The 13,880-nt window shown below is 41.6% G+C and overlaps 1 protein-coding gene across 2 annotated transcripts in view; it reads left to right on the top strand.

Moving 5' to 3' along the window:
- The window catches only part of LOC140069452 (cholinesterase-like), a 269,951-nt gene that overhangs the window by 1,226 nt on the left and 254,845 nt on the right, over positions 1-13,880 (top strand). Inside the window, exons 2-4 of one of the 2 annotated variants that reach the window (XM_072115156.1) lie at positions 1,139-2,651; positions 8,898-9,051; positions 9,305-9,400. The exons of the other annotated variant lie outside the window; for it this stretch is intronic. Of the exons in view, the coding sequence (XP_071971257.1) occupies positions 1,141-2,651; positions 8,898-9,051; positions 9,305-9,334 (1,695 nt within the window). The 5' untranslated portion in view covers positions 1,139-1,140 and the 3' untranslated portion in view covers positions 9,335-9,400. Of the gene's footprint in view, positions 1-1,138; positions 2,652-8,897; positions 9,052-9,304; positions 9,401-13,880 lie in introns of those variants that run through there. 2 annotated transcript variants of the gene reach the window in all.

The raw sequence follows: 13,880 nt of genomic DNA, 5'->3' as shown, positions 1-13,880 counted from the left end.
CAAAGACACACAAAATGTTACTTGCTGTTTTGATTGGCCAGGCGGGGGATGGTGCCGGCAGACAGACCGCGGGCAGGGCAGTTGGACAGGAGGGAGTCCAGGTGGCTGTCCCTGGGAGTTCCATGTCGTTGGGCAACTGTGTTGGGGTAGGGGGGAATTGGGGTTGGTTCTCTTATCAGTCAAGTGGGAGGGTGGGTTGGGATGGTTAGGATTGCAAAGGGCACTGGCTGTGCTGTCAGCCGCAAGGGAGGGAAGGTCTCTGTTCCGGCATTGGTTGTAGTTTCTGGGTGGGCGGGAGAGTGGGTGGCCTGTATAGTTGGGCAGACCTGCTCAGCATAGCAGGCGGGTCCCCATTACATTGGGGTACAGTGCTGTATCTGTCAACAGGGAGAGAGGGCCTGGGATAATGGCACTGACTGATAAATACTCCGCCGTCCACCCTGGGCCCCTGAGAAGCACAGGCATCGTAGCAGCCGCATTTGTTACGCCACTGCCTTTACAAATCTAGAGAATATTTTACTTCAAAATTCAGCATATACGGTGTAAGGACTAAACAGTGACTGTAAAGAAATACATAACTGGAAACTTTATAAGTTTTCCCTATGTATAAGATGTCAGTGAGTATATGGGAAGTAAGAATAATTTATACCCACAGACACCCTGTCTGTAGGTATAAATTATTCTTACTTCCCGTATACTCCCATATACTATGTGGGCCTTGTGTGCCCACATAAGGTTGTAGTCAAGGAATCCATGGGGTTAGGAGGGCTGTACCTAATGTATCCATAGGGGGGAGGGGGCTTTATATATAATAGACATAAGGGGACTGTTTGGGATGATATTAGGGATATTTTAGGGAACAGGAGACTGTTTTAGTTTCTTAATTTTTAATGCCACCACATAAGTTCACTACAAAGGGGCCCACCGAGGCTCTGTCACCCAGGAGCCTACTGAATCCTGGGCAGACCCTGCACACAGATTAAACCAGGAAAAATAGGAGGAAAAAAGGAGGACACTTAATCGTTTACTGTTATTATCTTCATCATTTAGTTATATGATTTGGCTTCTGCCAAAAATGAAGTCACGTTACCAAATAGATGAAATACATATTAATATATTCCATTATTACATATTGCAGACATGGAGCATAAAAATATGTGGTCTTACAGCAACATAATCTGCTTGGTGATACTGACTATGTTTGCTGTATGTGTTACGACTGAAGATGACACAATTATAGAGACAAAACAAGGGAAAGTAAGTGGAATAAAGAAGTCAGTGATATCTCACACTGTCACGGCCTACCTGGGGATTCCATATGGAGAGGCACCAACTGGGGAAAAAAGGTTCCAAAAACCAGAACCAAGGGCACCATGGGAGGGCATTTACCAAGCCACCAATTATGGAAACTCTTGCTACCAGAATAAAGAAGAAGCTGAAAGTTACATTGATGTGCTTGGCACCGATATGTGGAACATCAAAAATGAATTGAGTGAAGACTGTCTTAATCTGAATGTTTGGGTCCCAGAATCAATGTCTGAACCTGCATCAGTCATGGTTTACATCTATGGAGGAGGGTTTTTAGCTGGTTCCTCAGCTTTAGACCTATATGATGGAAGTGTGCTGGCAGCCTTGGAGAAAGTGATTGTAGTGTCAATGAACTACAGATTGGGGGCGCTGGGTTTCTTAGCTTTCCCAGGAAAAGCAAAAGCTCCAGGAAATGCAGGTTTGTTTGACCAAAGACTGGCCCTTCAATGGGTTCATCAAAATATAGCAGCTTTTGGTGGAAATCCAGACAGTGTTACAATTTTTGGGATAAGTGCTGGAGGTGCTTCAGTGGGATATCATGTGATCAGTCCCGGGAGCCGTCCTTATTTCAAAAGAGCCATTATGCAAAGTGGATCACCAACAGCAGACTGGGCTATTCGATCCCATGAATCCTCAAAGAAATTAGCCATGAAATTAGCAAACATTGTTGACTGTCCTACAGAAGATGAGGATGCCGTTATAGATTGCTTACAAAAAGTTGATGCCAACAAGTTAACAGGAACACAAATTCTGGGTATGCCTGGAACAACCATGACCTTTTTTACACCAAATGTTGATAATGACTTTCTAACTGATATCCCTCAAAGTCTAGTAAAACATTCAATAGTTAATACTGATATTTTGATAGGAGTAGCCAAGGATGATGGTAGTGCATTTACATTTATGGGTGCACCCGTAATTAATGTAAAAAATGAAAGTTCAATCACCACAGAACAACTGAAAGATTGTTTGAGAATGTTCTTCCCATCAGAAGATGATCTCTCGGTAGAATCCATGATGCTATTATATAAAGACTGGGATGATGTAAAAAACACAGAGAAGAACCTTGAAGCCTTGGAGAAGATACTGAAAGACAATTTTTTTACATGTCCTGCAAAGTATTTTGCAAATTTTATTGTGAAGGCTAAAAAAAACCTATTTGTCTATGAATATGCTCATCGTCCATCAACAGAAACTCTTCCGGAGTGGATGGGTGCTGCACACGGTGCAGAACTGAAAATGTTATTTGGACACCCACTTATGTCACCTCAAAAATTCACCAATCAAGAACAATCATTTAGCAGACGATTTATGAAAATGTGGGCCAACTTTGCCAGGAATGGGTAAGCCAATTATTATAAATAATGTTATGGATATCATTATTATCTTTCTCACAGTTTTCAGATCTACTCATGATACTATAGTTAATTAATGCCTTTCAAGTCTCCAAATAAGAATACTGGGGGAGATCTATCTAATGATCTTTGACACAGATCTGTGTGTGGGGGCATGGGGTATTCTACCAAAATAGACATAAGTAGGCTTGGGAAATGTGGTGTGACTTTGTGGGAAAAAAAAGTAGTGTGCCAAAAATTATGCAAACATTTTGGCAGTGCTCTGGTGTACACTAAACCCACGAATTGATGGTGCAAAGAATGACTCCCCCGTCTTTAACTCCATTAGATCTATTATCCAACAGAAGACTGTCAAGTATCGCAATCACTAATTTAGTTTTCAACACTTTGATAAGTCAGTTTTTAAATAGAAAGATGAAAACGCTGAAAGAAAGTGGAAAAACACACAATCATCTTCTAGCTTCTGCTTTTTGAAAACTTTGTTGAAGTCAAATTTCTTTGAATGACAAACTGGATGCATTTCTATAGTAAGAAATATTAGGGCAGATTCACTTACGCGGTCCCGTCGCGATCCTTTGGTGCGTTGTCCGACATGGATTTAGGTCCAGCGCGATTCACTAAGATCGTGTGTCCGAGTTCCTTCCTGTTTCGATACTGCGCTGGGGTCTGCCAGAGTTCACTTGCTTCTTCCTGGTGCATGTGAGTGCTTGATCTTGCGACACAAATTCTTTTTTAAATTCCAAGTTCTTTCCGAATCCCTTTGGGTTGTCCGACGGCCACGCCCCATGATTTCTGTCGCATGAAAGCCGGCGCATATGCGACAAAATCTGATCGCATGCACCAAAATCCCGGGACAATTTGGCACAAAACGGAAATATTCGGGAAACTCAACGAAAGTGTGGCTTTCAGACCCTTAGTAAATGAGCCCCACTGATTTGTGCTCTATTATAGTCTTGGTAATAACTAGCATTTGTTTTTTTGTTTCACTTAAACTTACTCCCGAATAAACTAATCTTTAGTGAAGGGATATTTTAACAAAACATTTGAGGATAGATCTAGTTTTAAACCAGGGTGCCTAGGTCCCACCAGTACAATCCAGCACTATGCATTTGTAGCTACCATTCACAAATTTCAAAATGGACAAGAAAAACTAGTATGAAGAAAGGAAAAAAACGTTTCCAGGACCAAAAAGGGAAAAATAATAACTTTTTTATATTAATTACATCTTAAAATAACAGAAAAGTGTACTGCCATCCTAAGCGGCTGACGAGTTTCGGACAAGGAGATTTTAGGGTGCCCTTAATCATAGCAGCAGGCAGCATTGGCTCAGAAAATTGGAAGTTCACTAACAAGAACCCAGTTGACAAAGACCGGTCGATGGGCTGGATTTTTGTAGTTTTCTTACACAGCAGAAAAACTAGTAGCTTGCTAGCAATAAATTTCCCCAAAAGTAAAAGGTTGGGAGGACACTCACCACAAGATCGGTGTGCAGTTTCTTCAGACACATTTCTTTATTTCAAGAAGAAGAAGTAGATGTCAGCGCTCCAAGGAAATGCAGTAAAAATTCAAATCGTTTATTTCCAAATAAGGTAAAAACCACAAAAGGCAAGTAAACATACGTGTGATGGCCCAGGTGTAGTGACCGACGCGTTTCGCCCTATCTCAGGGCTTAGTCATGGTCTCAGTAGCTCTAAAAATATCCAAATGCTGAAAATTTAAAGATCCCGCTCCGGTAATGGCGGGTGATGTCACGGTCACGTGACAGAAGTCACATGATCGGGTCGAGACCCGCCCACCTCTGTACAGCGGGATAATGTATCATAAGAACTACAAAAGGTTTAAAAACAAACACATTAAAGGGGTATGGTAAGTATTGAAGAGACACTGATTGACAGGCTCAATATAGTTCAATATAAAAAGGATAATGAAATTACACAAATATACGAGAACCCATATACAGGTATCACACATGGAAGTTATAGTCACATAACCATCAGACAAACATGGATGTAATATAATGGTGAACGCTAAAAACCCAGGTACAATCAAGCGCATTGGTGATAAAGACTAAATGGCGATTCTCTTTGCATACATTAGCCTGAGCATAGCTGAAAAATCTATTGGCAACCTGGGGGAAAAAGTAAATACCTGGAGATTATATGTATAAGCTGGCTCAGTTAGAGTAAAATGCAGCGAGGTGAACAAAGAGAAACCAGGGGAAGAACGGTAAGGCAGAAAAGGCGGAGAAAGAGGGGGAGAAGGGGAGAGATGAATGACCAAGGCATATACCTAGTGGTAACATAGTATCAAGTCCTGTCTGAGATTCATACCTTGGGGCTGGGTGGTTTTCAATACAAACATCCAGTATGTCTCCCTATTCATAAGTTTTTTCCTGTGGTCTCCTCCCCTTTTTGGCCTCTTAACCTTTTCTATACCCTGCCATCTAAAACTGACACTGTTCCCATTATGAACATCCCGAAAATGTCTTGACGCTGCTGACATGTTTGTTAGGCTGGTGTTTTTGATGTCAGACAGATGTTTCCTGATGCGTGTTTTCAAAGAATTTGTAGTGTGTCCCACATACTGTATGTTACAAGTAATGCAAGATATTAAGTAAACAACGAAAGAGGTGTTACAATTTAAATAAGTGTTGATTTTGTATTCAATATTGGTCACGCATGAAGCAAAACTATCAGTAGTCAAGAGGTGTTCACAGGTTATGCATTTAAGATGGCCACATTTATGGTTGCCTGGGTAATGCAGCCAGGTGTATTTTTTATCTCTATCCTCTTTGGTGGAGCTAGTAAAATCACTAGGCGATACCATAGAACCTATAGTAGGGGCTTTTTTAGAAATGAACCTGACACCTTCTGATAGGCATTCCTTGAGTTCTTTGCTTTGTTCTAGAATGGGTAAATATTTAGTAATGGCTTTTTTAACTTGAAAAAATTGACTACTGTAGGTAGTTACAAAGGTAACAGGTTTGGGATAGGAAGTTTGCCTATTGTCAATATGTGGAATGTTGGAAAGCAGTGTGTTCCTGTTCACTTTCTCTATTCTCTTGCGTGCCGAATTTAAAATTTCCGGCTTGTAATTTCTAGCTTTAAATCTTATTTCCCAATCTGGTAACTGTGTATCAAAAACCTGAGTAGATGAGCTGTTACGGCGAAGCCGAACTAGTTCACCGTAAGGAATATTGTCCACTACGTGCCTGGGGTGGCAGGAAGTGGACATTAAAATGCTGTTGCCTGCTGTGGGTTTACGGTAAGGGGACACGATGATACCCTCTTTATTCCCTTGCATTGTCACATCCAGGTAGTCGATGCTGTTGCCTCCAAAATGATAAGTAAATTTAAGGTTCATGTCATTACTATTGATGTAGTCAACAAAATTTTTGAACTCTGCATGAGTGCCTAGCCATATCCAAAGCAGGTCGTCAATATAACGACCAAACCAATGGATAGATGATCTAAAAGAATTGGAGTCTGAAAAAATGTATTTGATCTCCCATTGAATCATAAATATATTCGCAAGGGAGGGGGAAAATTTTGCTCCCATAGGAGCCCCCTCCACTTGCAAATAAAAAACGGAGTCAAACATAAAAAAATTATTTTGCAACAGGAATTGAGTTGTCATGACAATGAACTCTTTCAACTCTGGAGAATACACACTGAACTCATTCAAATGTTTAGAAAGATATACTAAAGCTAGTTCATGCGGAATTGAGGAGTAGAGGGCAACTACATCGCATGATGTCCAGCTGAAACCTTCCCTCCATTCCATTTTATCAATCGTTTGAAGTAAATGTTTAGTGTCCCTGAGGAACGTAGGTGTAATCATGGTCAATGGCTGTAGGAAATTGTCAAGCCAGTCTCCCAAACGCTCCCCAAGACTGCCAATACCTGCGACTATGGGTCGACAGGAAGGAGGAAAGACCTCTTTATGCAGCTTGGGGAGAGAGTGGAAGACAGGCATGACCGGAAATTGATTATACAGAAAATCCTTTAATTTTTGATCTAATACCCCTAGGGCTAGTCCTTCATCAAGAAGTTTAGACAGATTTTTTTGACAACCAGAAGTAGGATCCGAGGGTAGTTTACGATAAGTGAGAGGATTGTTAAGCATGTCTTCATTAATCTTTTTGTATAAGGATGCATTGAGTAGTACTGTGGCTCCCCCCTTGTCTGCACTCCTAATAACTAACTCAGGGTTATTCTTGAGTTCTTGTAAAGCTTTTCTTTCCTTAGTGGTGATATTTGATTTGGAAGAAATAGTGTTACATTGTAATTTTAGGGCAGTTAATTCTCTTTCTACTAGGTCCTGGAATTTATCCATGCAATCTTTTCTTGACATCACGGGGTAGAATGTGGGATTATGTACCCGCAGATTATTGGGGGGCCTATCATCAACTGTGCGAGATTCCGCCTCAAGACTTCTGAGATTGAGAATTCCCAGCTGATCCATAAAATTAGTGAAATGAATTTCTGATGAAATAGGGTCAGGTGAGGAATGTCCAATGCCAGAGGCCTGTGAGTTGGTAATGGATTTATCCACACAATCTTTAAAATGAAGTTTAACTGTAAGATTTCTGACAAACTTATTAACGTCCAGTAGTGTCCTGTATAAATCAAAATCTGTAGATGGAGAAAAATTAAGTCCTTTATTCAAAACTTTGAGTTGATCTTCTGAAACGATGAAGCTAGATAAATTGATGACTGACGATTCTATTTTCGCTTCTTTACCGCTCCTTGACGGGTCTTCATTTTTTCCCTCTCCCTTTCCTGTTCTTTCCCGGGTCCTGTGCTTCCTCCCCCCCCTCCTGCCTCGTTTTTTGAAGCATTTCTGTTAAACGATGTAGAAGAATCAGATGCATCGTCTGAGGGGCAGGACGAGGAGCTATTATGCGAGTCCTCGGTGTCCGAAAAACTGACATGTGGAGGCGGACCATTTTTCTGAGAATTGGAGGAGCTTCTACGTCTATTTTTCTTTAGAATAGATCTCGGTGTGATATTCCTGTTCTGGCGGTGTAATTTCCAGGTGTACACCTCATTATATTTGTAGTCCAGGAGGTCGCGATCAAACTTTCTTGCCCGTGGGGCTTTTTTGGATGTACCTTGCGCTGGTCAGCAGTTAAGTTGGAAGGTGAGCAGGAACTGTTGTTTTCTACTTGTACATTTCTTTATTTGTACATAGTTGTTACATACCAGGGGAGAGGGGGTGAAACTGTCAGCGCTAAATACAAACTTGTATCTAGCGCTGCTGACAGTTTCACCCCCTCTCAAAGTTGCAAACTTTGAACTTTGCAACTTTGCACGACGATCTTGTGGTGAGTGCCCTCCCAACTTTTTACTTTTGTAGACATTCAGGATGTTTTTCTGTGGGGATTGAGCGCCCCTAAAGTTGTATCTGAGGAACGTCATATACTGTCATCCCAATATATGGGACAGTTCAGGTCATGAAATATCATGAGATATAGGGTCACTAATATCAAAGGGGAGTAGTTGCCATCATTCTTCTTAGAAAGGACTATGCTTTCTAGCCCTAGCTGTGGACTGTTATGATTCTGGTAGTCCTGGTAATAATCTATTTTGGCCATGAACTTAAGTTCTCTCAGTTCCATGAGCAAGGATTTCATGCCCATGGAGGAGCAGGCCACAGACAGGAGCAAGATATTATGTGTGCCCATTAATGGAGCCCAGGGAGAACAAAATTCAGCTGGTTGGACACAGTTTCTAAAAGTCATCTAAATAATCCAATGTCTCTACCGTAATAGGAAAAAAAAACATTCTTGGTGTTTATTAAAAAGGTAATGAAATACTGATTTAATTAAATTTTTGGGCAGCCATCTTCATGGAGTCTAGAAAAGAAATTTTTTGATGAAAAAAGGAGGATAAAAGAGTTTTCCACTTTGGAAACCATAACTTTTTTGAAGGTTTCCTCCTGATGATATATTCCTGCACTTCTAAACTATGTAACGAATTGAGATTTTTGTAAATGAACCATGACCCTGTATGTATTAAGGGGTTGGCTGGGTAATGCAGAATGGAATAGGTCATCGAGATTGGTAGACACTGGTAGACACTGTTCATGGGGAGGAGTTCTAAACTATACAACACCTTTAAGTCATGATGTATAACATACACTTTATGAATGATCTGGATGTGAATATGAATGTTCCTGGATCTGTACGAACCATATCTGAACATATTCTTCTTTTGTTTTTATATGCTCCAGAAATCCAAGTGACGATGATTTAAAATGGCCTCAGTATTCAGAAGAAGAACAAAACTATGCAATTCTGAAGGTGGACAGCATTGATGTTCATCAAAACTGGAACAGTCAAAATTGTCAATTTTGGAATTACTTTTACCCTAAACTTGTGAAGCTGGTGGGTTGATAATTATATATAATTTTTATAACATTTCAAAAACATTCAAAAATTTTATTAAATAATCTAAACCAGAAGTTCCCACTATCCAGGCTGCGATTGAAGACTAGGCCAAGGAACACTGATTCCTGGGCCACAATAAGTGGACTCGGTGGTCATGACCCAGTCTGGACATGGAGGGCGTTTTTTTTGTGTGAAATAGTTACTATTTAAGATTTTTGCATTGACTCTATTTATCCCTTTCCTGTTGTAGATACATGAAAAAAAATCACAATGCGCCTAAGGAATCCAAGACATTCAAGACAAGTTCAGCTTCACTTGTATAATAAAGTTGACGTGATCCCATTAATTTTGTTATTGGTGTTTGTCATGTTTTACCTGCAAGAATTAAAATGTGGCCTTAAACTTATTCTTTCTACTCTAAATGTAGAGCAGCTTCATTCATATAACGTATATATACTTGAATATAAGCCGACCCGAGTATAAGCCAAGACCCCTAATTTTACCATTGAAAACTGGGAAAACCTATTGACGCGAGTATAAGCCGAGGGTGGGAAATGCATTGGTCACAGCCCTCCCAGTATATAGCCCGCCAGCACCCTGTAGTATATAGCCAGTCCCCAGTAATAAATAGCCTACCAGCCCCCAGTAGTATATAGCCTACCAGCCCCCATTAGTATATAGCCTGCCAGCCCCCGTAGTACATAGCCTGCCTGCCCCCTGTAGTATATAGCCTGCCAGCCCCCTGTGGTGTATAGCTTGCCAGCCCCATGTAGTGTATAGCCTGCCAGACCCCAGTAGTATATAGCCAGCCAGCCCCCAGTAGTATATAGCCAGCCAGCCCCCAGTAGTACATAGACAGCCACCAGTTGCATACAGCAAGCCATCTCCCAATAGTATACAGCCAGCCAGTCCCCAGTAGAATTCGCCCAGCCAGCCCCCAATAGAACACAGACAGCCCCCAGTAGTATACAGCCATCCAGCCCCATGTAGTATACAGCTACCCAGCCCCCATGTAGTATACAGCCAGCCAGCCCCCAGTAGTATACAGCCAGCCAGCCCCATGTAGTATACAGCTAACCTGCCCCTTGTAGTATACAGACAGACATTCCCATGTAGTATACAGCCAGCCATTACCATGTAGTATACAGCCAGACATTCCCATGTAGTATACAGCCAGCCATTACCATGTAGTATACAGCCAGCCAGTCCCATGTAGTATACAGCCAGCCAGCTCCCATGTAGTATACAGCCTGCCATCGCTAGTAGTATGCAGCCAGCCCCATGTAGTATACAGCCCGCTGGCCCCCCATGTAGTATACAGCCAGCTAGCAGTTTGCCAAGCACATAAAAAAACAAACTCACATACTCATGATCCATGAACCAATGCTCGACGCTGCTCTGCGGAACCTTCGACTCCTTTTCTTTCTTCCTTGTCCTTGTTGCAGCAAAGAGAAGACAGAAGAGGAACTGTCAAGAGCCGCGTCAAGCACCGGGAGCCTTGCCGAGCATTGGGGTGCCGAAGGATAAGTATGTTAGTTTATTTTTTTTTTATTGACTTGTGTATAAGCCGAGGTCAGGTTTTTCAGCACATTTTTTTGTGCTGAAAAACTCGGCTTATACACAAGTATCTATGGTATTAGTTTTTCCCCATTTTATAATACAGTATACTACATACTGGTATTAGCAGTCTTCTCTAGTCTCTACTTTCATGTGCCTTCATTCTCTACATCTCAATTTCCTAAAGAATTTTTTTTCTGTATTATATACAAACTTCTTATAACAGTACTTACAGTAATTACAGGAATGATGAGCGGACCTGAACCACAAAGTTCTGGTTGGTTCATTAGAAGTTCAGGAGTTTGGCTGAAACACCCCCTTGATTAACTCCTGCAAACTGTGCAGGCAGTGATCACAGATATTAACCCTTTGATACTGCTGGCAAAGTCACCAGCGGCATTTAAAATGCTAAGCCCCATGAGCCGGTACTAGCATTGTCACTCCCACATAATGTCATCGGGAAAAACGATTCTCGTGGCCAGAGTTATTTAAATGCCCCTGGTGACTTTGCCGGAAGCTTTAAATAGTTAATAGCCACAACTGGTTTCACTGTTCAGGATGGATTTTAATGGTAGATTTCCTTTAAACAGACATATTTCAGATCAAACAGCAACATCAGCAGTGTCAGACTGGAGTACCTTGGGCCTACCAGAGAAAATTATGGCTATATACTGGGAGGGCTGTCTGGCTATATACTACTGGGAGCTATCTGGCTATATACTACTGGGGGCTGGCTATATACTGGGAGGGTGCATTTCCCACCCTCGGCTTATACTCGAGTCAATAGGTTTTCCCAGTTTTTGGTGGGTCTTGGCTTATACTCGGGTCGGCTGATACTCAAGTATATACGGTATATGAATGAAGCTGCTCTACATTTTGAGTAGAAAGAGTAAGTTTGTGGGTAAGTACGTGAGTTTGTTTTTTATGTGCTTGGCAAACTGCAGGCTGGCTGTATACTACACAGGGCTGGCTGTGTACTACATGGGGCTGGCTGGCTGTATACTACACGGGGCTTGCTGTGTACTACATGGGGCTGGCTGTATACTACTGTGGGCTGGCAGGCTGTTTACTACTAGGGGCTGGCAGGCTGTATACTACTGGGGGCTGGCTGGCTGTATACTACTAGGGGCTGGCAGGCTGTATACTACTGGGGGTTGGCTGGCTGTATACTACTAGGGGCTGGCAGGCTGTATACTACATGGGGGCCCTTTAGGATCCCATTAATGGTCTGAGGGCTGTAAAAACTTTATCATTAACAGATTGTTAATGGTGTATACAATCTTGGTTGTCCATGGATCCTACCGTAAATCTTCTGACTATGTTTGGAGAATTCCAAGTAACGTAGGAGGCAGACAGTATACTATGAATCCATCTTCTAGGGAACTCCAAAGCTATGACTAAGAGCAGCAACGTTCTTTTCAGAGCAAACTTCTTGCACATATATTTAAACATGTATTTAAGAAGTGTCCACACCACATATGTGTGAAATGTGAACCTTTTGTGTCACAGCTGCACTATGCTTTATGCAACACAAATTTCTACACTAAGGGGGGAGTTACGGTGCTCAGGCAGACCAGGTGCCACAAGTGCTAACTACTGGTGCTCGACTCCAGGAGATGCCCCCCACTCTCTTTAGTACACAGGTAACAAAAGGAATTAGGGTCGGCACTTACTTGTTCTAATGCACATGGTATGTTCCTTATTCAACCATGATATTATTGCCCTAAAAACCGGGAGCTACAGAAAGGCTGCTGTGACTGTCTATCAAGCACCACTACAGTTTCCACGGACTATATCTGTTCATGGTACGGTTGCTTTCTTAGTTCTTCCAAAATGTAGGCACTGGAAGGTTATATACAGACATGACTTTTTTTTGCATGTTTTCACTACCGACAATAGATGCTGTCACCGCTTACCTGCTCTCTTACCTGTACAATGACCTCTATATAGATAACACTGCCCCATCATTACATCACTACTGACAATAGATGATGTCACAGCTTATCTCCTCCCCTCCCTGTACAAAGACCTCTATATGGATAACACTGACCCATCATTACATCACTACTGACAATAGATGATGTCACAGCTCATCTTCTCCCGTCCCTGTACAATAGCCTCTATATAGATAACACTGACCCATCATTACATCACTACTGACAATAGATGATGTCACAGCTTATCTCCTCCCCTCCCTGTACAAAGACCTCTATATGGATAACACTGACCCATCATTACATCACTACTGACAATAGATGATGTCACAGTTTATCTCCTCCTCCTCCCTGTACATTGACCTCTATATAGATAACACTGACCCATCATTACATCACTACTGACAATAGATGATGTCACAGCTTATCTCCTCCCCCTCCCTGTACAATGACATCTATATAGATAACACTGACCCATCTTTACATCAATACTGACAATAGATGTCACAGCTTATCTCCTCCCCCTCCCTGTACAATGACCTCTATATAGATAACACTGACCCATCATTACATCACTACTGACAATAGATGATGTCACAGCTTATCTCCTCCCCCTCCCTGTACAATGACCTCTATATAGATAACACTGACCCATCTTTACATCAATACTGACAATAGATTATGTCACAGATAATGAGAACGAGGAGTCCAATATGGTCCCAGGTACCTCCATCGAACCCCTTGTCGCTCCCTGAGATTAATGCAGCAGATGGCCACGCGTGAAAGTTCTGCTCCATTCATCTCTATGGAGCTGACAGAGACCCCCACTGAGACCTCCACCTCTCATCAAGCTTGGCCCTATCCTGTGGGTACGTTCTAACTTGTTTTGTGGGAAAACCCCTTTAAAGGGCACTGATCCATTATTGAAGCTCAGAACAAGTGATTGTGCCTCTGGGGTTGCTAAAGAACTTTCATCTAGTACAAAATGATAAAAAACAGACCCCATGTCATTGCTACTTGATCTTGAGTCTCCAATGAGGAGAACAAACGTATCTGTCTCTCTCTACATCTCAAAGCAAAAAAAATATGCAGTCTTTTCCTTTAACTATTACAATAATTACAACTACAAATAATGCTAATTATTAGAGTCATTTACTCCAGTTGTATGTTCAGGTTGCAGTGATTCTCTGGTTATTGACCTTTACAAATATGTTAACACAAACTGCACATAATACATTTTACTCTATATTGAGGTTCGAAGAGCAAGGTCCCAGCATAATAAATTATGCTGTTTGTGAAATTGCAATTCTTAGGATATTTTGCTGATTTCATGGT

Source organism: Engystomops pustulosus, chromosome 7 (assembly GCF_040894005.1).
Source record: "Engystomops pustulosus chromosome 7, aEngPut4.maternal, whole genome shotgun sequence".
Lineage (NCBI taxonomy): Eukaryota > Metazoa > Chordata > Amphibia > Anura > Leptodactylidae > Engystomops > Engystomops pustulosus.
This window is presented reverse-complemented; position numbering and strand designations above follow the sequence as displayed.